Below are 25,570 nucleotides of genomic sequence, written 5' to 3'. Positions count from 1 at the left end.
CCAAATGGTCATTGTGCAGAGAGACAATTAGAAAGACTTTGTTTATCTTTTGAACATAAACGATGAAGATCCGTCTCGGACATGGAGACCCGTTACGTCACATTGGATTTTTATAGTTTTTTCGCGCACTTTTCATATTGCTTCTAATCTCCGTACGAATAGGACAAGCGTGTGGTAAGGGTGAGAATTGAAAATATCGTAGTTCTTGGTTGAAATCTTAACATAAAGAGTTTCTTTAAGCAGCAAAAAGGATTCAAGCGCAGCAAACGACGCAATAGTTAGTGTTTCATGTTTTATTTTGTACGTGTAATATATTGTCTATCGACACAGGCTATATTTGTATTTATTTATGTTGTGTTTATCTTCTTGCATCTTTGTATTTTATCTGTCCGTATTTAAGCTATGAAACGTCATCATCTTATTGTACTTGACCGACCGATGTACAGTATTTTATTCTACTGCCCCCTGTGTTCACATGCGTCTGCTTTCTTGTGTACTGTCCGCGCACAAAACATTTCATATTAGTCGAACCGATCTACATCGCATCACGATAATTTACCCATTTTTATTTATTATTTTACCGTAAACTTTCACTTAACAAATTTATCACAGTCCCGGCTGGATGTTTCGTATCTTATCATTTAATCTGTTTTAACCACTTTATCAGTATGGATCATTAGTGTTAGAAAAATCATTAGTAGCAGATAGATAGAAACATTAGCAGTTGATTAAACGTAATCACTACACATAATGCATAAACGAGTTAGAGCTACTGTTAACTCAACCGGAGTTTTAAATGAAAAAGTAAATTCTCTAAGGACTAGTCGAAGTGGTCATATTGGCATTATAACTAAAATAATTAATCGTTTATCACTCTTTCAAACAGAGCAAAATAAAGATTCAGAGATAGTTAACATGTCAAATAAACTTAACGAGACACTCGGAATAGTTGAAAATATAACTTTTGAGCATAATAATCTGGTCTCCGCGGAGGAGAGTGAGGCTGCTAACCAACTTTTAATAGAGCAAAAAATAAAAATCGACCAAAATAAAATCTGTTTGTGAGGAAATTTTAAACATTCTAACGCTGATGATAATTTAGAAATTAATAATGCCATAAGTCAGGACTCACGTCACCGCTCATCGTCGCATTGACCACCTCCAGATCACTCTAGATCTTCCAGACATTCCAGTTTATATTATCACTCTTCTCACAACAGTCAAAAAAGCCATCATAGTAAGTCCCAATCGACATCATCTTTGAACTTGCCCCTAGAGAGGAAGACTGAATCTGCTCAGGCTCAGTTAGAGGCGAAACTTGCGGAGGAAAAGCTTAAAAGGGAATTAAATTTATTAGAACGGAAGAGAGAGATAGAGCTTAAAATATTGGAACAAAAGAAAATGCTAGAGAGAGACGAAATAGTAGAAAGGTTGAACGTAGTGAAAGATAAAGCTGAAATTGCCAGATTAAGAGAGAGTATAATAGAAGAACATGTTGCTTCAGAAGATGTCCGTTAGATCGCAAATTACACAGCCATTAATATTTAGAGAGAGGAAAAGCTTGTCTTATTAGGTACCAACCACCGAAAACCTTCCAATATTAGATAGCAGAATTGACAGAGAAGAGAGAAATATTTCATCCCAGATAGACTTATCATCTCTACAACATCCTTAAAACGACACTACTTTCGTTATCCCTAGTGACATCAACAAACATTATTCTAAACCACATTCTACGTATTCATCAAACCATTCAACAAAAAGCCGTCACTTCTTCAACATCGATGATGTACCGTCTGATGCATCTTCGTCAGTCAATCAACATCCATATAAAGATCAGACTAAAGCACTTCCACATTTAAATCAGGATAAATCTCAAACTAACCGTTCAGAACTAAAAGATGTCGAAAACAATGTCTTCAATAATCCGGAAAATATCGATAATTCTCGATATCAACCGATTAATAAATTTATTGGCGATCTTATTGAAGGACAAGAAACCATTATAGAACATGCAAGTGCGATAACTACAGCTAGAGTACTTCGCCGTGAGTATGAATCAAGGAATCTACCAGTTATTGATCTGTTTAGGTTTGATGGTTCACCTAATAAATGGCCAGAGCACACTTGAAGGTTTCCTTTGACGATAACACAAGGATGGAGAGGTTGATAAGTGTATTAGACGGTGAGGCAAAGAAGATGGTGTTATCGATTGGTGCAAGTGGGATATTTTACGCATCTACATTAAAAGCATTGAAACGTGACTTCGGCAATCCTGTTGTTGTATCTTATTTTAAATTAAAAAACGTTCTCGATCTTCCTCAAACACCACCTCGCGACAGAATATCTCTCCGTCGATATCAGCAGCTTCTTAATTCTAATAATACTTGGCTAATCTCTATGGGCTACAAATCTGCTATTAATTCAACTGAGAATCTAGCAAAGGCTGTAGCTAGATTACCTCACTACTTTCGCAATCAGTTTTACAAATTTTCGAAAGACAAAATTACGAGTGAGAATAGCATTAATTTGATTGATTTTGAGAAATGGTTGAGTTGGAAGTTATTAGAGCAATTCAATCCAATAGCAAATTTAATCGCAGATCAGGAATAGAATAAGATTAAAAATGGAAAGGAGAACATTTGCAACAGGTGCAGGTAGTGAACGCAGTACGAAGTGTTGGATTTGTTCAGGAAATCATTTTGTTTTTAAATGCAGAGAATTCGAATCAAAACAGGTGGCAAATCGTAGGAAGTTTGTTTTCGAAAAGGGACTGAGGTGTCGAGAAGATAAATGTGGAAAACGTCACCACACCCTGCTGCATTTAGGACCGTCATAACAAAATGAAAATGAAGATACAAAGAATGAATCTGAGGGAAGAATCACCCGATCTCGTACCTATCGCACCTATCTTCAAGTTATCCCGGTTACCGTAACTCATAACAACAAATCAGTAACAACCAACCCTATTTTAGATAGTGGGTCAGATAGCACCTTAATTTGCGAAGAAACAGCACGGAAACTCGGATTAGGTGAGAAGGAGCAATCGTTGAGAGTATCAAGGATCCTATCGAATTCAGAGACATTTAAATCAAAAATGGTATCATTTGATGTTCACCCTACCAATCTGAAAGAAGAAATCAGAATCGAAAAAGCATGGGTTGTACCAGATCTTAACACTCCTACTTAAAAACGAAACATCACAAATTTAAAAGAAAAATATGTTCATTCAAGAGACATCGATATACCAACCTTCAACAACGACAGAGTAACAGTACTTATTGGAATCGATACACCATCACTTCATATTCAACACGATTATCAACTTGGAAAACACAACGAACCAGTAGCTGTTAAAACGCAACTTGGTTGGATCCTATTTAGTGGGAAGTATAAAAACATATTTACCAATATTAATCGATTAGAAACTGATATATGATCTCACTAAAGCAGTAGAAAGATTTTGGGGAATCGAGTCATATAATATGGAACAAAGCCTCCACTCCACCCAGACCTACTAACGAAAGGCGGAAAACATGCGTTACACATACTTAAATCGACCTCGGAAATGAAAGACGGTCATTTTGAAGTAGGTTTATTGTGGAAAGATGAGAAACCAAAATTACCATACAACAGGGAATTAGCAGTCAAACGTCTGAAATCTAACGAAAGAAAATTGAGCAAGCAACCAATTTAACAGAAAATTACAGGTTACAAGTCAAGGAATATATCGCTCTTGCACATGCGAGAAAGCTTTCAGACTTTTTAAGACCAAATATCCGATATCACCAACTACATACCACATCATGGTGTTGTCCATCCTAACAAGCCTGGAAAAGTTTGTGTAGTCTTTGACGCAGCAGCAAAGGTATTTCATTAAACGACATCTTGTTGCCCGGCCCAGACTTGCTGGACAACCTAGTATCTGTACTCACATTCCGTACCAATCTTTACGCAATTATGGCTGACATTGAAAAAATGTTTTATCAGGTCAAAGTATCAAGGATAGAACAAGACATTCTTTGTTTTGTTTGGAGAGAAAACACCGGCAACAATATTGATGACTTTTTGCCATGGAAGTACATTTATTTGGTAAAGTAGACTCACCTTGTTGCGTGATTTACGCTCTTCGACAAACTAGTATCGATCACGATCGCAAAATCGTAGACGCTATCACGATAAAGTTTTTCATGGATGATTATCTGGACTCCATGAAAACGGTAGACGAAGCCGTGACAAAAGCATTGAAAAGTTGTGGCTTTCGTTTAACAAAATGGCTTTCAAATTCTTGTGAAATTCGGTGTTTTCCAAATACCGAAATCGTAATCAACGTCAATCTAGATCTAAACAAATTCGAATACTGACTATTTCACATTCAAATTTGTCAACAAGCCATCACCTAAACTAAGAGGTATATTAAGTTTAACAAGTTCAATATTTGACCCACTTGGCATCTTAACACCATTAATTTTAGAAGGAAAACTTATCATCCCATCTTTGTGGAAATCCAAAGTAGACTGGGATGAACAAATACCAACCGAATTAAAAACAAGGTGGTTGAGCTGGACGAGTGAACTGGAGAAACTAACATCGATCAACATTCCTTGATGGCTCAAACTACAATCCGATAATCAGTTGATTCAACTACATATTTTTTCCGACGCTTCAATCAATGCATATGGTGCTGTCACATATCTACGTATTCAAGATACGCATACCGTCAATGTAACATTCATGATGGGAAAATCCAGAGTCGCCCCGTTGAATCCGAACTCTCGCAATACCAAAATTAGAATTACAAGCTGCTGTCTACAAGAATGAGAGAATCAATAGTGAGTAGTCTTTCCATGGACCTCAGTACCAAATTTTGGAGAGATTCACAAACAGTTTTAAAATATATATCGAATGAAAGCCGAAAATTTCCAGTATTCGTTATGAATCGCATAAATGAAGAAGACTAATCAAGATATTGTAGGTGAGAAGTGTATACGTAATGATGAAGGTGTTTTGGCTAGCACAGAGGAGGAGAAAAGGGTAGCTTGGAAGAATCATTATCAGAGGTTGCTTAACACTGAGTTTGATTGGGACGAGGATAATTTGTCTGATGATGATGTCGTAGAAGGGCCAGCTATGCAGATCAAGACAGAATGGGTAGTGGAGGCTATTAGGAAATTGAAGATTGGCAAGGCTGCAGGAGTATCAGGTATTGTTGCAGAGATGGTAAAAGCATCTGGATATATTGGAGTTGAGCTTATTACAAGTCTTGCTAACCAGATTATAAAGGATGGTGCTATTCCGAGTGAGTGGCAGTCGAGTGTAATAGTGAACTGTTTCAAGGGCAAGGGTGATGCATTAGAAAGGGGTAACTATAGAGGTTTGAAGTTGGTTGATCAAGTAATGAAAGTTATTGAAAGAGTGATTGACAAGTTACTTAGAGAAAGAATTGATATAGATAAGATGCAATTTGGTTTTGTTCCAGGGCGTGGCACTACAGATGCAATATTTTTACTCAGACAGCTTCAGGAAAAGTATTTAGGAAAGAGAAAGAATCTCTATTTTGCCTTTGTAGATTTAGAGAAAGCTTTTGATAGAGTGCCACGTAAAGTTATTTGGTGGGCTATGAGAAAATTAGGTGTGGATGAGTGGCTAGTTACGATGGTTCAGTCTATGTACAGCAATGCTAGAAGTCGTGTCAGGATTAAGGATTCACTTAGTGATGAATTTAGTGTAAATGTTGGTGTACATCAGGGTTCTGTACTTAGTCCTTTGTTGTTTATTCTAGTCTTAGAAGCGCTGTCGATGGAGTTCAGAACAGGTTGTCCATGGGAGTTATTGTATGCAGATGATTTGGTTCTCATAGCAGAGTCGATGGAAGAATTAGTTGAAAAGTTTGAGAAGTGGAAGAAAGGACTAGAAGAGAAAGGGCTGAAGGTAAACACAGCAAAGTCTAAAGTCATGATAAGTAGCATTGCAGCCAAGTGTGACCTTGTAGTTGGAAAGTGGCCTTGTGGAGTTTGCAGGAAAGGGGTTGGTAGTAACTCAATTTTTTGTCAGACTTGCAAGCATTGGGTACATAAGAAGTGCAGTAGTATTAGTGGAAGGTTAAGAGCTGACATACAGTTTGTATGCAAGCGTTGCAAAGGTGAGATTATAGAGAATGAAGTATTTCCAGCTTTAATGATGTACAACAGTGGCTCGTTAGAGATAATTAAGAACTTCTGTTACTTAGGTGATATGTTGGGCAGTGAAGGGGGTGTTGGAAGAAGTGTTACTTGCAGGATAGGTTCTGCTTGGAAAAAGTTTAGAGAGTTACTTCCTTTATTGACTAGCAGAGTCCTGTCAATTGAGGTAAAAGGTAGGTTGTATGAGGCCTGTGTAAGAAGTGTTATGTTGTACGGTAGTGAGACATGGGCAGTGAAGCAGGAAGATCTTGACCGTTTAGAAAGGAATGATATGAGAATGGTTAGGTGGATGTGTAATGCCAGTCTGAGAGACAGAAAGAGTTCGGATGAGCTAAGAAGCAGGCTAAGTCTTCGCAGAATTAAAGATGTTATCCAGATAAGAAGATTGAATTGGCTGGGGCACTTGGAAAGAATGGAGGAGGATAATTGGGTAAGAAAGTGTAGAGACTTGATAGTTCCTGGGGCAAAGCCCAGAGGCAGACCGAGAAAGACTTGGCAGGAGGTTATAAGGACAGACTTGATAGAGAGGAAGTTGAGTTTAGATCTAACACAGTCTAGATCAGATTGGAAGAGGGTCATTAATATACCCCGTCCAACCCATGCTAGCATGGAAAACGGACGTTAAGCCGAGAATGATGATGATGATGATGTACTACGACTGACGTCAATTCATGGCGTTTTGTACCAGGAACTCTGAACCCAGCAGACAATGCTACAAGATATGTACCACTATCATCGATAGAGAAATCCAGATGGTTAACCGGTCCATCGTTCTTAATTGAAGAAGAATGCAATTGGCCAGACCAAAACCAAAATGTCATTCAAAGTGAAGAAGACGCAGATATTACCACCAGTAATGCAATACCAGAGAAAACATCTTTTATCAAATGGGAAAGTTTTTCTGATTGGCAAAAACTATTAAAGATGGGAGGGTCTGAACGTGAAAAATTTGATTACCTGACCTTTGATGAAATTGAAGCAACAAAGTTACATTTGTATAGCATCTCACAACAAGAATCCTACCCATCAGAATTCAAAAACCTACAATCATACAACGAACCACTAAAAAGATCACCACTTGTAGCTTTGAGACCAATGATGCAAAACAATTTGATTCGTGTTGGAGGAAGAATTGGTTTAATCAATATACCATTTGAGCCGAAACACCACATTGCACAACTCATAATTCAACACATTCATCATACAAACTTCCATGTTGGACAAAACGCCACACTAGCACTATCAAGACAAAATATTTGGATTCCGACTGGAAAATCCTTTGTGAAGAATTTGATAAATGCATGTACATACTGCAAATCAAAGAAAGTAAAACCAATGTCATAACTTATGGAGATCTACCAATCGATCGTCTTGCTGTAGGTGAACCACCATTTAATCGATCAGGAGTAGATTACTTTGGTGCAATTTGGTCAAGAGAAGTAAGAGGACAAGAGCTTCATCTGGAACCATGAAAAGGTATGGAGCATTGTTTACCTGCATGACGTCACGTGCCGTTCACATTGAGCTCGCTGGAGATTTATCGACAGATAGTTTCATTCTTGCACTTCAACGTTTTTTTTCAAGAAGAGGAAACCCCAAAACAATCACAAGCAACAATGGAACCAATTTCGTCGGCGCAGATCGTGAACTAAGGGAGCTGATAAGGAATTTGAATGAGACAAAACTTCGAAAAGAGTTAACAAAGAATAGTATCGAATGGTAATTCAATCCACCATTTTCACCATGGATAAATGGAGCAATGGAATCTATGGTAAAAATCACTAAACGACTATTAAAAGCGATAGTTCGTGATTGCGTTTTTACCAAAGAAGAGTTACGTACATTCTTGACTGAAGTAGAAGCAACCATCAATAGCCGACCATTGACTTCTATCAGCAGTGACACAGATTGTTAATGTTTAATATTGTGATTCTCTTTCTTATAGTACTCTAGACAATAGAACATCGTGGAGGTGTATTCTATACCAAAAGGGGAAGCAAAGATATAAACACCAACAGGTAATATCCTATCTCTTTAACAATGGTAGCAGAGCTGGCAAAGTTATACACTGCCCAGGTGTAGTTGGAATACTGAGGTATTTATATTGACTCTTTTGCTTCAAACGTGTACAATAAGTGGCATAAAATCACCTCCGGTCTTCGAACCTGAAGAAGTTGACGATTATGCATCATGGAAGAATGATGTTGAAGTTTGGTATACCTGCTGTTTATCTGTCATTGAAAGGCAAAGCTAGGGAAGCAGGTCGTGCCATATCAGTTAATGACTGGAAAGGAGATGATGGTGTCCAAGTGATTCTACAAAAACTTTATGAAGTGTTTCAAAGTGAAGAGACAACTCGTGCATATCATGCATTCAAAGAGTTTGTAGAGTATAGGAGGAGTAGTGGAGAGAATTTTTCGACCTTCATTGTGCAATATGAAAAACGATACAGAAAAGTGAAGAGGTACAATCTAGAATTACCGCCGGGTGTGCAGGCGTTTTTCTTAATGCAAGCTGCAAATTTATCTACTGATTTAGAGAAACTGACGAGAGCTACTGCCAAGTTACATGGATATGAAAGACAAACTACAGAAAGTATTTGGTGACTCATTTAAAGACAGCTCTGAGGTGGTTCCTGTGAAGCAAGAAGAAGCTTACTATATTTATGGCAAGGACTAGTATGGTAATGGAAAACGAGGCGGGAGAAATTTTTCCAGTGGAAGCAGTTTTTGGAAGTCAAAAAAAAAGAGCACAGCAAATACATCTGGTAACCCAGTTGATTCTGAAGGCAATGCCTTACGGTGTCATCATTGTGAGTCGACAAAACATTTTGTTGGAAATTGTCCTCATCGTGAGAATGTTTTATGGTGTCATCATTGTGAGTCGACAAAAGATTTTGTTGGAAATTGCCATCATCGTGAGAAAGTGGTGGAAGAAAGTAATATGACTGTTCATATTACACTGGTGACTGGGAAAGGTAGTGGAAGTATGGTGTTAGAAATGCTGGGAAAAGGTATCCCTGACAGTGCGTGCACAAAGAGTGTAGCTGGATCGATGTGGATTGATGAGTTTGTTAACATGTTGAGTGAAAAAGATCAACAAAAGGTTCATCAAAGTACTGTTTCAAGTGAGTCGCTGTTTCATTTTGGTGATGATGTGGGGAGTCGTAGCTTCAAATTTGTGAAGATTCCAGTAAATTTTGATGGTAAAAAGCGAAATATTTTGAAAGTTGATGTTGTGAGTAATGAGATTACATTGCTTATAAGTAAACCTGTGATGAAGTCCTTGTGTATAAAAATTGATTTTGAAAACGATTGTGCAATGTTTGATGGTGAAAAGCTTGATCTTCAGTGTAGCTCATCAGGACATTACTTTTTGTCATTGACAGAGTTAGCTCATGAAAACTGTAAAGTTGTTTTTCATACAGAAAACGTGTTGACCTTACCCAGAGAAGAAAAAAAGAAGAAGGCAATAAAACTTCATCATCAATTATGTCATGCGTCAAAAGAAAAATTGGTTGGCTTGTTGAAGAAAAGTGGATGCAGTGACAAAGAATTTTTTCGTTTGATTGATGATTGTTGTTCTTCTTGTAAGTTCTGTGAACTTTACAAAAAACCTTACTCTAGGCCTGTTGTTGGACTGCCAGTGTCTGATAAACTTAACGATTTTGTCTGTAAGGATTTGAAAGAGCTGGAAAATGGAGAGTTGTGGTTCCTTTATCTTGTTGATGCGAGTACTCGATACACAGCTGCATGTTTGATTAATACAAAGAAGAAAGAAGTTGTGGTATGCAAGATTTTTCAATTATGGATAGCTTATTTTGGAGCACCTAGAAAGTTTCATAACGATTGTGGAGGGGAATTTTGTAATGCAGTTATGGAGGAGTTTCAGTAACGGCATTGTAGCGCTCTATGAAATGATGATAAAAACCAAAGAAGATGTTAAATGCAATATGGATACTGCTTCGGCATGGACAGTTTCGGCAAAGAATGCGCTTCAAAATCAAGGAGGATTTTCTCCAAACCAGCTTGTTTTCGGCACCAACGTGAATTTACCTTTGGTAATATCTGACTCCCCTCTTGTTTTAAAATTAACTACTTCCAGTGAAATTGTGAGACGAAATCTTAATGCTCTTCATTCAGCTCGTGAAAATTTTATTAAGGCAGAATCAAGTAACACCATTCGCCGTACTCTAAGACACAATGTGCGCAATTTTTCAGAGGAGCATTACACAAATGGCGACAAAGTTTTCTACAGGCGCAAGAATGCAAAGAATTGGAAAGGTCCTGGAACAGTTCTTGGTAAAGAAGGCAACTTTGTGTTAATATGTCATGGTAGTTCCTTTTACAGATGCCATCCTTCCCAACTAATGAAAGCGATGCCTCCCTCAACTGTACAGTCACCCACATCTTCCAATGAAGTAAAGACGCAACGAAGAATGAATTGCGGTAATGTTGTTGCTGAAGTGGAGGATGAAGATGAAAGTGATGCGGAAATGGTAGAGAAAGATGAGAAGGAATCTAGTCTGAGGTTGATGACGAAGCAGAGAAAGTAGTTGATAATAATATTGAAGGCGAAGATGCTGATAATTGTGGTGAGACAATAAGTGATGTGGATGATGAAGTTGAAGAAGTGGTAGCAAGTGGTGCTAGTGAGGTACTTGGTGAAGGTGATGCTGAGAAGCTAGATGGCACTGTTACAAAAGAAAGTGATAAAACTACTAGATTTGCGAGGGAGAGCGACGTGTCTCAAAGTAAATACTCCAATCACAGTAAACCTAAGCCAGAAACTAACATTCGTTATATGTTGAAAGATGGTCATGGTGGTCAGGCAAGAGTTTTATCAAGGCAACCAAAAAGAACAGGTGGTTCTAGAGATTGGGTTAATATTTTGAGGGCCGGAAAGGATGAACCAAGTAGTATTAATTGGAATCAGGTGTCTTGGTGGAAAAAATTGGCTTCAGAGGAAACTGTGTTGATTTTTTCAAAAACAGATTAGTGTAAACAGGCTGTGATTGATGCAAAGGAGAAGGAGTTCTCTAATCTGTGTGATCATAATGTGTTTCAATAAGTTAATGATGTTGGTCAAGCAACGGTGTCATGCAAGTGGGTAGTTACAGAGAAGGAGAGAAACAGAGTTACGTTGTTAAAAGCTAGGTTAGTAGCGCGAGGCTTTGAGGAGGTTGTAGAATGTAGAACTGATTCACCAACTTGTAGTCGCCAAGCTTTAAGAATGGTGTTTGTGTCTTCGACATCAATGTCTTGGAAGTTGGAATCATTAGAAGGTAAAGTTTGGAAACTTATGCGCTGTATCTATGGTTTCAATGATGCGCCACTGGAGTGGTATAATAGAGTTAAAGAAGTTTTGAAAGATTTCGGTGGGAAGAAAAGTTGTTTTGATAGTGCAATGTTTCTGTGGTATGATGATGACGAATGTCTGTGTGGCATTGTGCTGACCCATGTCGATGATTTTATATATTGTGGCACCAGCAATTGAAGGTCTTCTATTATTGATGGTATTTTGACAATATTCAAAGTTAGTAAACAGGAGTGTTATGCTTTCAAATATATTGGACTTAACATTGTTCAAACATCTTCAGAGATTTTTGTAGACCAAATCAATTACGTTCAGAATCTCACACCAATAGAAGTGTCTCAACAGCGAGCTTCGCAGAAAGATAATGATCTTACTATTGAAGAAAAGAAATCCTTAAGATCTCTTTGTGGCCAGCTTATATGGGTTACTTCTCAGACCAGAGCAGATTGTGCCTTTGATTCGTGTTATGTGAGTAACTATGGAAAGAATCCGAAAGGCAGTCATCTGATTGAGGCAAATAAGGTGGTTAAGAAATTGAATGTTACAAAATTACGATTGACATTTCCTAATCTTGGTCATCCAGAGAATCTTGCAGTATATGGTGATGCGACTCATGCGAGTCTACCTAGTGGTGCCTCACAAGGTGCTTACATAGTTTTCTTGTGTGGTAATGGATATGTTTCACCTGTCACATGGCGCTTAAAGAAGCTTGATCGTGTTACAAAGAGTCCACTATCTTCTGAGACGATGGCGTTACGTGAGTCAGCGGATGCTGGATATTTTGTTGCATCAATGGTAAAGGAGATATTTCATCTTAATGTTGCTCCATCTGTTGCATGTAAAACTGATAACCAATCGCTACGAGAGCATCTTGAAAGCGCAAAGATCATCCAAGATCTGAGATTACGTGTTGATATTGCAAGATTGCGTGAAATGATTCAACTCGGAGAAAATAATGTACAATGGGTATCTGGTGCTGAACAGATAGCTGATTGCATGACAAAGTATGGTGCATCGTCAGCTAGACTTGTTTATGTATTAAAGACGTTTGCCTTTTAAAAGCAAGCAAACCTAAATGTTAAATAGAAATACAAAGTTGAGTTGTAGAAGACAGCACCAATGTTAATGTTTAATATTGTGATTCTCTTTGTTCTTACAGTACTCCAGACAATAGAACATCGTGGAGGTGTATTCTATACCAAAAGGGAAAGCAAAGATATAAACATCAACAGTTAATATCCTATATACCTCTTTAACACAGATGACTACCAAGCACTAACGCAAAATCATTTTCTCATTGGAAGAGCGTCACAAAATACACACGTAGATTCTGTATTTACAGACCTTGACGATCGAAAAAGATGGAGAGCCATTTAGGCTGCTTCAAATATGTTTTGGAATAGATGGAGAAAGGAATACCTGCATTCTTTGACAACACGTGCTAAATGGAATACAAACTACGACCAAAGGAAGGAGATCTTGTGATAGTTACAGACCAAAAAATCATTGGCCGCTGGGTTCCTAGCAAAGATGGCATCAGCAAGGTTGCAAAAGTTAAAACTGCTGATGGAAATTACATTCGTCCCATACGATCACTTGCGTTACTGGAACGCAGTGCTAAATGAAAATGTCACCCGGACTATGCTTTGCATACGACGGTGAATTGCGTTCTTCATAGGTGTACATACTTCGTGAAGAAACAACAACGACGTTTTAAAATTCGATGATTTCGGGCAAACAATATTGTAAAGCGATGATGAAGAAACTGGAATCACATAAATTTTAATTGGGTTTTTATAGTTTTCTCGCGCACTTTTTACATTGCTTCTAATCTCCGTACAAATAGGACAAGCGTGTGGTAAAAGTGAGAATCGAAAATATTGTAGTTCTTGGTTGAAATCTTAACATAAAGAGTTTTTTCAAGCAGCAAAAAGGATGCAAGCGTAGTAAACGACGCAATAGTTTATTTTGTATCTGTAATATTTTGTCTATCAACACAGGCTATATTTGTATTTACTTATGTTGTGTTTATCTTTTTGTATCTTTGTAATTTTCTGTTCGTATTTAAGCTATGAAACGTCATCATCATACTTTACTAGACCTACCGATGTACCGTATTTTATTCTACCGCCCCCCCCCCTGTGTTCGCGTAGTAGTGTCTGCTTTCTTGTGTACCATCCGCACACAAAACAGTTTAACATTATGCTACCTAGAGACTGGTGATTCTCAAGCATCTATTGCATGTAGTTATTGCGTAAGTCCAACATCAATTACTCACTTAGTTGCAGAAACGTGCGAAGCTCTTTGGACAATTTTATTGAGAGAAGGGTACTTCAAATGTCCTACAACGAGTGAAAAGTGGGAAAAAATATCCTAAAAGTTTGAAGAGTCATGGAACTTTTCAAACTGCATAGATGCAATTGATGGTAAGCACGTTATGATGCAAGCACCTGCGTCATCTGGCTCTACTTTTTTTAATTATAAAAAGCATCACAGCATATTTCTGTTAGCTGTATGTAATGCTACGACTAATGGTATAACACCTGGAGAATGGTGAAGTGAAACAACAGATTGAAATGTCTTATTACCTAATGCTAAAAAGGTTCTAATAATTTTAGTAGGTCAGCAGCACAGATACGAGATCAATTCTGCACATACTTTAATTCTCAGGCTGGTTCATTAAGTTGGCAATAGGATATATCCCGTTGCCAACTAAATACTACATATAGTAAATACAACAAAAGATATGTGATAACTTTTTAAATATATATATACTAACTAAGCAAAAACGAAGTTTCAGAATCATTTTCAAATTTTGAAGGAGCAACTTCGTTATTGTTATCATCACTTAGGGCTTTTATTAACGCATCAATAATCATTTGTAAATCTGCTTTTCTTTTGGCAGATTTTCTTCTAAAGGGCTCAACGTTCTCCTGCAAATCATCATCAACAGTTTGAATTTCGATAGGTACGGGATTAGATGCATTTTTGAAACAGTAAAGGAAATCCAGCTCAGCAAAAAAATTGCAAGTGGGCAGCTTTTTGTTGCCTGTCCCTGAATGTGTCATCTTTTCACTTGGTTGAAGACACTTCCAATAGTTCTCTCACAACTTCTCACATTTCTTTGTCAGATATTCCACTTAAATAAAATAAATTTCCTAAGATATATAGTTACTATTTGCAAAAATAAAATCCCCGAAAAAATTAAGAAGTATTAATTCGTGGAAATTTTAAAGTACATGTGTATGTAGCTAGACAGCTACAACTAAAAAATATTTTTTAGTGTTGTATAAACTAAGCAAAAGGGGTAGTAGCTAAGCTAGCTTACCATCAATGTCTCCCAATATTTTTAAAATTTCCTTCCAGGACTTTATTTCTTCTTTGTCTTTGTATTCTATTAAGTACACTTCCATATGCACAAGTACTTTGGCATTAGGTTTACTAAACTTTCATGCACATAGAGTTTTTCATGTTCTTCACAAGCAGAATTATCAGCAAGATCTTACTGCTATTCTGAGTCATCAGCATTCTCTTAGGCACTTGGAACTGAAGGACTTGCAATGCCACAAACAATGCTAGGACTTACAATGCCAGAAAAGCGATGTTGAAAATAAGATACAGGTGATGGAAGGGGAGATGCAACTGTGGTACTAGCTACTGGTGCTGAAGGGATTATCACAGCAGCATGAACAGGATATTGCACACGTATCCACGGTGTTCTTGGTTGTCCAATGCTACAAATTCTCTGTTGTCGCTCCACATGCTCCACAAATAACTTGTTTCTTATAATCATTTTATCTTCCCTTGAAGTTTCATCACTACTAGTATTGTTTGCCATTTTGTTGTTTGTTTACTCTACATCTAGCAATTTCAGCCACCATTTTTGTCAAATTTAAATCGATTTGATTGGTTGAAAATATTTTTTCTGTGGTACAGAAATTTTTTTTTCTGCGGCAAAAAAGAACCACCTCTGTTTTGATATACTGCGCATGTGCAATTCCGAAAAAACAAGCCTTAAACAAAGTGTGGATGGAACAGGCAAAACAAAGTTTATTTATAAATATTTTGATAAATATAAGAGATTCCAGTTGTAAAGCATCCATTTTTAGAAATAGAAATTAAATCACCAAGGCGCACTCTTTACACATTTGCAGGAGTACTAATTATTTACTGTAATACTGATTTTGGGTTTACAACATCCAACCTCTACCATAAAACATGTTTATATACATTACATATATATAGGAAGAATTGTGTGGAATATTCTTAAACTTGCAAATCAATTAGTCCCTTCAAGTGCAAGTAAATAGAATCTCCTGAGAGGGATGGAGTTAAAAAGACTCCAGTTTTTAGCTTTCATAATGTTAAGTGTTGGTAACAGCAACTCAGGTTACATGATTTAGGGGAATTTTTAAATTTGCAAACAGTGAATTACAAACAATACAAATTTGACTAAGGATCTTATTTGAACATTTGAAAAGTTTCTTGACATATTCAATATGAAAAAGAACATATAAAAACGTATCAAACATTTAACATACTGAACGCTGTAATCTTTGGTGATATATCGAACATCTTTGAACATAATCTTTCCAGAAAGCAATGAAACAGAAAATGATCCTATAAATTTGTATTAAAAAAAATCATGTAGATTAAATATAAAAGCAATTTAGTTTTAACACTCGTCAATCTTCAGGCCTGGAAATTTGTGGAGTCTAGGGAAACGATTCATTGTTACCGTGATTTGAAGCTGAAGGAAACGATCAAAATGTACTTTCGCTTCCGCAAAGTAGACCTTGCGGAAACGATACGTTAACAATGGTAATGATTAGCTTTAAACCGATAAATAAGTGGAGAACCATTTCAAAATCGCCCTAGTTAGTGACAAGACCCACTCCATAGTAGTAAAATAATATAATATAAAATTATTATAATTTGAAATATTTTCCAAGGGAAACGATCTATCATTACCATCTTTACTGATTTGAGGAAACGTCACAGAAACTAAACGATTACTTCCGCCAAATTTCCAGGCCTGGTACTGTGAAGTTAAATGCTTGTAAATTTGCCACAAGTTTAGAATCTAACATTTCTCACCTATAAACATTTTAACATGCTGTTGTAGTCTAGTAAGAAGTTCTCTTCAAAAGGATTTGCTTTAAGCAAAAACCATTATTTATCCAATCAGCCTTTCTAATTAATTCCGACACTCAGCAATCACCAAAGTGAATGCCAATGGGTTAAATAATATTGATTCAACCTGTTAGCAACTTTTCACCAAAGAGATTTTTCTTTATAGCATGTAAAATGAAGTAACAAAAGTTTTGCTCTCATTTTCCCTTTTAATTCAACTGTTATTTGTAACATGGTTTGCAATTTTCGACCGTTTAATTATTATAACGCTGTTAAAATGCTGTTATAACGCCGTAATAACGCTTCCACTTTAGCGTTAATTTAAAACTTTGATCTTCATTTTTGAAGCGTTAAGAGGCGTTAAAACAACCAGTGTTATAACGCGTTAATAACACTACCCATTATGTTTTATTTTTAGCAGCGTTATAACGCTGCCCCACTTTCGAATCCCGTTAAAAAAAAATCGATCATGAAACAATAACATGATTTCCCGTTCAACGAGTTTAAAAAGTAAACTGTAGATCAGAAAGTTATTTTATTTCTAACTTACAACATTGTCGTCAGTGTTAGCCAGCGTGCGATTATATTACGTCGTTATAAGAAGTTTATTTACAACAACGTGTAATGGTTCCATTTATCGTAGAAATCAAAAAGATCACAGTAGATCGTTTAAAAATCATGAAAACAGGATCGTAGAAAACAAAAAGATCGCCTTGGATCATTTAAAAATGATGAAAACGGGATCATAGAAATAAAAAAAAAACGCTGTAGATCGTTTAAGAATCATGAAAACGGGATCGTAGAAATCAAAAAGATCGCTGCAGATCATTTAAATACAGTCAAAACAACATCGTAGAAAGCGAAAAGATCGCCGTAGATCGTTTAAAAATCATGAAAACGGGATCGTAGAGAGCGAAAAGATCACCATAGATCGTATACTGTGAAATGATGGTGGAGACAGTTCCTATATCGCGTTGTAACGGTTAGAATAAGCTTTTAAGTGTATGGCGTTATAACGCCTGTACAACGCTTCAATGATTGACGGTCGCTATAAAGAAGCGTTTTAACGCGTTATAACGGTTAAAAGTCACAGTTTTGGAACATCTGTCTGAGCAATGTTCGAACGTTTTTTACGTTCGAAATTTTGTGAAACCTAAATGCCGTTATTAACGCGTTAAAACGTTTCTAAATGATGAGCCAACCAGTTTAAAGTAAGCAAGATGAACTTTAACGCTAGTATAGTTTTTACAGTCAGTGTTATAATGTGTTATTGACTCAGTTATAATATCAAATAAAGTTAAAAAGCAAACGGTTGATAATCGCAAACCATGTCACATTTGTGCATGGGCATGTGTCACCACACAACAAGACATAGATTGCTGACATGAAACACAAGTTTCCCAATGCAAAATAAAAGGTCGCCAAAGTGCAGCGCTTTAAATAATGGATGGTCAAGGGTTTTTGTTGATTGACCGTCAGGATCATGTTATGAGCAGTCAGACTGACCAGCAATCAATTCCTTGCTTTGTAAAAAAAAATATTCTTTATCTACCATTAAGAATAGATAATACAAGTCTTCACCGTTGGCCGTTTGTATATTTATTTTTTTGATAGAGAAAAAAGTATGAATCTCATCCCCAGAGCTTTTTAATTTACTTAAATGTAGATGGAACTTGATATTTTTATAAGGATACAATGTATGTATAATAAAATCTCTTGCGTTTTTTTATTTTAGGTATGGAAGAACGACAAACATCCTTAATTTATTTATTTGACTTTCTTTTTTACTTTTTCTATTTAAATCGTCATATGGCTCAAAATTCATTTGTTTTATTTTGTCAACCCAAAGCATTTATCATGCTTAACCATGCACAACATTAACAACTTTAACATGCACAAAAAACTAGACAATCTTGGTAGATCAAACTTTGCTACACATACTAAACTTGTGAAGAAGAAAAAATTGCACATCGGTGTTCTTTTAAATATTTGAATAAGCCTCTTTTTGGTATTCATTATTTATCACATGTATTTGTAAATAATCCGAAAATAACTTTTTTTATAAAATTGATACAATTTAAAAAATTTTACAGTGCAATGCCAAATTTCTCTATTTTATTTTAATGGCTGAGAAAAGAAAAAACTCTAATTGTGTGATTGATGCAAAGTTGTCTAAGTATCTTTTTATTCTTATTTTTTTTAAATAATTACCAATTTCTAGACAACTTTTTAAACTTTTTCATAAATGACATGTCATGCAATTTGGGATGTCTTGTGAATCTTCAATATCACTATAATTTATTACAAAACGGTGGCATGCCCTATATGTTTACTCACAAAATTTGATTGCAAACCAACATGCAGATCCCAAGTTATGGATTCGTCAGCAAAAAATTAAGAGGCCTGGGATGGGCAAAAGAACTTTATTTTGGCAAATCAACTTACCTTTAAAGTATCTATGCATTGATAAAGTTTAAAAACTTTCCTACAAAGCTCTTTTCTTAAAATTTAATAAAAATGCTTACTTACAAAGTTTTTACATGTATTTTGTTATAAATCCTTCAAAAAACTTTCGTGAAAGTTTAGTTAAAGTTAATAAGTTTACAAATCTCAAGTATTGCTATATTTTCCTAAGAAATGATCAAAAAGCTTTTTACGAAGCTTAAACATTGCCATTTTTCGTTATAAAGTTATCATAAATAACCTACAAATAAAAAAAATTACTAATAAAAATATGGTGCATCATTAGTTTAATAAATATTTTCTACGATGCTGGAAAAATATCTACTGCATAGCAATAAAATACTATAGCATAGCACTTAAACATTACAAGGTAATAAAACACCCCATTGGTTTCAAATCGGAGGCATAATCGAAAAATTTTAATAGCATAAGAATATTGTGTATATACTTAAAACAACTGTATAACAAATTGCAAAACATGATACATATAAAATTAACTTTTTGGGGGGAATTGAGCTTTAAAACTTTCAGTATGTTCTTTCACTTTTTTTATTATAACTGCAATAAGACAATCTTCAATAACTGCCTCTGGACAATCTCTTGTTTCACACATAAAAAAGAAACAATGAACCAATAACACTCTCTCTGTAAATGGATAAATTAAAAAAGTAACTTAGGCTTCTTACCAATATAGATGGAACCACATCTCAAATAAAACTTGCTCAATATCTTTGTAACAATAAAAGCCAGTATGTGTGAGTTATAAAAAGTCATAAACAGCAGCCAGGTAGCAGTAAAACAACATGCTATTAATACTAATACCAATCCAGGATTCTTTTCAAAATCAAAAGATTGATTCAAAATGTTGCCACTTGTATCATTTCTTGGAGAGGGTGTCAGGAGATCTATTGTTACATTGGCCATTACAAAAACTTCAGCATGGTATATATCAATTATTCTGAAAAACAAAAAATTGTATGGTAAGAGGCAACATCTATACCAGCTTGGACATACTTAAGATAATAAAATTATGAGTAGCTATTTATAAGTTTTTATTTATTATTATACAGAAGTCATCTCTATTAGCCAGGTTTTTTGTGTTTAAAATTAGTTGTACGCAGCTTTAATTTTGACTCAATGGAGGGCAAATAGGGATGCATGAAATAATACCCATGGGATAACAACCAGTTAAATATTAAAAAGTAATAAGTTTTGCAGTACTGATAAAAAGGTGTATTTTCATCCTAAATATAACCTAAACTGTAATTTAAAATTAAAAACAGAATTTAGGATAACCGTTCAACATAATACTTCTCCGTGTTATGTTTCTTACATGTCCGGCGAAAACTTGAGGTCACTATTTTACCGTATCTGCTGTTCGCGAGTATTCGGCCCTGCACCCTGTAGGAAACCACATGGGGTCAATAATTTCTGAAAGATTATTATAGACAAAAAACATTTCTTTTCTGTAATTATCACAATTAATACTGATATTTTATAGTTGCATTTTGCCTCGTTTTTATACTTATAACTGTCTACAAAATTTCTAACCCTTTAGGGCAAACATCGGGTGAGGGGGCGCAAAAAAAAAAGATGGTTTCAAAGCACGCAACCTCATTTCCCAGAGGTTCCTTAGGATGATAGAAGAGAAGCAGAGAAGCTCTCTCGCTCATAACGACTTTTAATTTTAAGACATTGCTTTTGACTGTAAAGACTTTAAAAAGTATAAGGAAAGATTTTTACACAAGGTAAGTTTCGATAGATATATCTAACTGGCTATAAGAGCTAGCCACTAGCTAAAAGAATGACCAGTTTTTCAATTAGGTGTCCCTACTCTCCAGTGGAGGATTCAAAGTATCGTATGTAGAGAGAGGATGTTGTGTGGGTAAAGGGATGACCTAAGAAAACCTGTTACAGTATTCTGTAGAAATACATAGGATTTAAAAGTATTATAAAATTAAAAGTTTTATATGCCTCAATTGAGTTAATAAAGTTATGTACCTTTGAGGAGGGCGTTTGTGTTTATTTCGTTAAATCAATGAACAACATCTCTAGTCAGAAAGTTGGAGGAAAAGAGGAAAACCGTGGGAAATGCAAATTGCTTTGTATTTCATTTTCCTACTCGAAATGCAGTGGTTATAGAAATTAGATCTTTATCTTTGTGCAATACCCCTTTATGCAACAGTTTTTTTTAACAAATTAAAAGCATCTTTCTATTTAATATAACATGGAGCAAGAACAAACTCAGTGCAACATTCTGTTATAAACATTTAATTCATTCAAAAATTTATTTAATGAATGAGTTACAATACTGAGAAAAGGTTTGTTAACATCGTGGTTCGTTAATTAACACTTAATGTTTTAATTCGTTGTCATAAAGCTAGCTAATATTAGATTTTGTTTTTTCGTTAATCAAAACGCGATGTAAAAAAACATTTCTATCACCATTTTTTGTTTATAAACTTTTAAATGCGATCTAAAAAACATTTCTATCGCCACTTTCGTTTATACATTTTAAAATGCGATCTTAAAAAAACATTTCTATCGCTGCTTTTCGTTTATAAACTTTTAAAATGCGATCTTAAAAAACATTTCTATCTCCGCTTTTCGGTTTTAAACTTTTAAAATGCGATCTAAACAAACATTTCTATCGCCGCTTTTCATTTTTAAACTTTTAAAATGCGATCTTAAAACACATTTCTAAAACCACTTTTCGTTTATAAACTTTTAAAATGCGATCTAAAAAAACACTTCCAACGCTGCTTTTGTTTTTAAACTTTTAAAATGCACGCACGTGGACATAATAATATTAGTGGACATAATAATATTAGCGTTGTTGCCACAATAGAATGTTTGAATGTTTGTTATATATAAAAACCACGATTTTATCGTGGTTTGTGTGCACCACACTCGTTACACGAACACGATGTTAACAAACCTTTTCACAGTACTGCAATGTTTAGATGAGCAGATAAGTTGATAAAAATAAAGGGATATCTAAAAAATTCATGTAACCAGAACATAAAATAAAACAAAATAACATGATAACATGAAACTTTTTTAACAACTTAAAAGAAGCTTTTCTTTAAATATCTACAAATAAAAAGAAAACAACATTGTCTGATTCAGTATCAACTTGTATAAATTAAATTCAATTAATTATTATTTAGGCAATCAAAGAGAAGGAAGTTTAAGATTGAGAGAGTGGCTAGTTCAGACACTGAAACATTTTTTTGTTTCACTGCTTTACGAACAAGCTTGTTTTTTGGTAAGAGCAAATGATTTCAGAGATTGTAGTAGTGAACTTGACTTATGGCAAAAAAAACAATATTTGGAATATCAGCAATTCCCAGTAATTCAACAATTCAGTAAAAATACTGACACAAGCATTTTTTGTATAAACAGCATAGAGAAATCAAAAAACAAACATAGCTCAGAACTCTTTATTCTAATTTTGTAGGAAATTTGCAGATTTTATCACTATTTCTTTTCTGTTGTTTGAAAGTAGCACATATAAAAAAGTAAAAAAAAAAAGAATTATATTTTTAAGATTTAATTGTAGCTTTTTTTTAATTTTTAACACCAATTTATAACTGAAGTCCTGGGTACTATAGGTTATGACATGCATGTTCAATAACACCCAAAACTGATACCTGCTACACTACTCTATTACCAGAAGCAAATCATTTCAATACATTCAATGTGATTGTAAAGATTTAAAATAGATTATAATAATGCCCAAGACAAAAAAAATGTTCTTCAGGACTGTGTTGTAGAGAGTGTGAAAATCTTTTTTCCCATGTGAAAAAGAAATGAACCATAGATTTAGGTTTTAAAAGAGTTAAAGGGAACCTAAGGTATAAAATGATGTTGGACTTATATTATAGAGTTGGCTCGTCCAAGGCCTCTTAGCCACAATATATAATATATTACGATACAGTACTGGAATCAGGACATTTAATGTCGTGGACGGCATATCATGCAAAAAGTGCACAATCCATGATGCTGTCATGATAACAAAATTTATCGTGAACATAAAATTGCAATCCTAACAATATTAATATTATTGTGATCTTTACAATCCTTATTACAATGTAAATTATGAAAAAAATAAAAACATTAGCAGTCAGCAAGATCAAGAAATATATATTAAATTATTCAAAATAAAAACAAATGTTCTTTATCCACATCGTTTAACCTTTAACATCCAAGGAATAAAAAAGGTTTAAAGAAAACAACAAATTAAGCAACCTTTCAGTCCTTAAAGCTTATCTCCCACTTTAAATAAAGTTTGTCTTAGCTGTTATACTATGTTGAGAATTAGTAATTTCACATTTAAAATAAATTTGAAATAATAAAGCATATATAAAGCCACATTTTGTTGTGTTTACAACATGCTTCCTCGTCGAAAGGTGCCATTTTGATTAAGTCCAGTTTCATATCATCTGACGGATGGCAAATAAGGTCCCTTAGACATGTTGCAGCAAACACATTTAACGAACCTTGCAGTAAAAAAAGAAGAGCAAATTATTACAACTAAGTTTAATTTTGTGAATAATTTTAAATGTCTTCCTGTACCATACCTTTTTGTAATAAGAATAATAGAAGTAGCGCCAGAAAGCATTCTTTTTTTTAGCCGGCCAAACAGGTAAGAAAAAACGAGCAGCGTGGACTCATTAAGAGAGTCAATACTTTTCCAAAATGAGTTTTAATATAAAATGGCCAGTTTTTACCAGATGTTTTGATCAACTCTAATAACAAGCCTGTGGCAATTCTTAATCTCAGCCCACCTGGTCTTTGCGTTTGAGCATAGACCCTGAGCAAAATCTAATATAGGTGGGCGTCTCTGTTTACAATGCACTGTGCCTAGGGCTTCTCTTTTACACCCTTTTTTTAGAAAATAAAAATTCTAACCAGGCAGGTCATTATTTTATTTTTTATTTGGTTATTATTCTCTATTGTTCTAAACAATATATCTATTGTCTTACTTTAAATCCCAGCCTCATATTCTTATAAAGGAAAAAGCGTTAAATTTGGTACGATCCAGGAATTTGGAGCTACTATTTTTCTCTGCGTGCTATTTTCTGCTTGCTGTACAGTCCGCTTGACCCTCTGGGTATCTGCTTGAAGTTCAACCGACATCACAGGAAATGTAGTGTTCTTTTGATATTGAGGATGAAATGCATACTTGTTGTTGTTTCTTCTTTCTTTCTTTTTGATATCACCTTATTTGTTTTTAGTGTCACATACGCGTTTCATCCTCATAAAAAACCACCATGGGCCTCTTGGAAAAGGTTGTGTGAATTTTAAGTCTAGGTGCTAGACCACGCCCAGTCCAATACAACTTTGTGTGTTTACTCATGTGGTGATCAACACTGCCGAAAATCTAGCCAAAGAAGGAATTGTGCTGCTGTAGTGGTTTATTGTGGTTGTACAGTGCCAATCACGAGTAAAGCTTCACGTTTTTAAGAGTATGAGTATTGATAAATGTGAGTAAAAAAAATGAGAGTAAGACTACAATGCGAGTATAATAATCAAGGGTAAATTTTTAAAAGGAAAGGTGAGTGCGCATTAACTAAAGTACTTGCGTGTACATCTTTTTTAAAAAATATGTCATTACACCTAAAGAAAATTAATTTTAATTCGCCATTTATTTTTATTAAAATTAAAAGTTTTTCTTAAAAAAATTAAAGTTCAACGTTTTACTTCTTGTACATTCATTTCTTTAAATACTTTTGCTACTTTCGTTATGTCAAATCATTTGCAGGGGTTTTTTTTATGGCAAGCACAGTGCCAGCATAATATAAAGTACAGTTGTCTTGGTGATCAGTTGCCACATGCAGACTTTATTTTCGTGGTTTGTTAGCACTTTTTAATGCTTAACATTGCATATTTATTTTTGTGTTGGTATATATAAACTTATTACCCTTTTGTATTTAGTTAAAGTTTCAAGAAGAATGAATAAACGAGCTGTTAATAAAAAAGGCTCTGGGATAGGTGGTCAAAAGGTTATGACCATGCAAAATAACAACCTAGGAACATACCCAAAAGATTTTTATTAAAATATATCAACATCAAAAATTATTTACAAAAAAGTTATTAATTTAAACAGTTATGACAGTAACTCATTTTTGTTCTGTTGCTCAGCCTTACGAATTTGTCAATTGCACGTTGACATTCTCTCCATGCTCCAGGTGCAGCCATATTGGTTGGGTAAAACTTCCAACAAAAAAGCTTTGATAATTTCTTGTTTATATTGTGCAATCACAGGTTTTTTTACACTTTTGCAATTTCTGTCTACAACCTGTTTATGGTCAAGAAGGTTTGCCAACAACAGATATGTAGCAAAAAATTGATACCCAAGATGATTATGTGGGAGCAAATATTTAATTTTTATTATTTCAAAAAAAAAAAAATATAATTTTTTGGAAAAAAATGTAACTTATATAGATTTAAAAAAAAAAATTTGTACCATA

The 25,570-nt window shown here is 34.9% G+C and overlaps 1 protein-coding gene across 1 annotated transcript in view; it reads right to left on the bottom strand.

Annotated features, from left to right (window-relative positions):
* Positions 1–25,570, bottom strand: part of LOC130654382 (bridge-like lipid transfer protein family member 1) — a 112,657-nt gene that overhangs the window by 81,347 nt on the left and 5,740 nt on the right. Inside the window, exons 2-3 of the mRNA XM_057456946.1 lie at positions 19,781–20,052; positions 16,040–16,118 (exon numbers count right to left, since the gene is read on the bottom strand). Coding sequence (XP_057312929.1) covers positions 16,040–16,118; positions 19,781–20,018 — 317 coding nt within the window. The 5' untranslated portion in view covers positions 20,019–20,052. The remainder of the gene's footprint in view (positions 1–16,039; positions 16,119–19,780; positions 20,053–25,570) is intronic.

Source organism: Hydractinia symbiolongicarpus, chromosome 8 (assembly GCF_029227915.1).
Source record: "Hydractinia symbiolongicarpus strain clone_291-10 chromosome 8, HSymV2.1, whole genome shotgun sequence".
Taxonomy (NCBI): domain Eukaryota; kingdom Metazoa; phylum Cnidaria; class Hydrozoa; order Anthoathecata; family Hydractiniidae; genus Hydractinia; species Hydractinia symbiolongicarpus.
The sequence above is the reverse complement of the archived record's forward strand: the minus strand, read 5'-3'. Positions and strand labels throughout refer to the sequence as shown.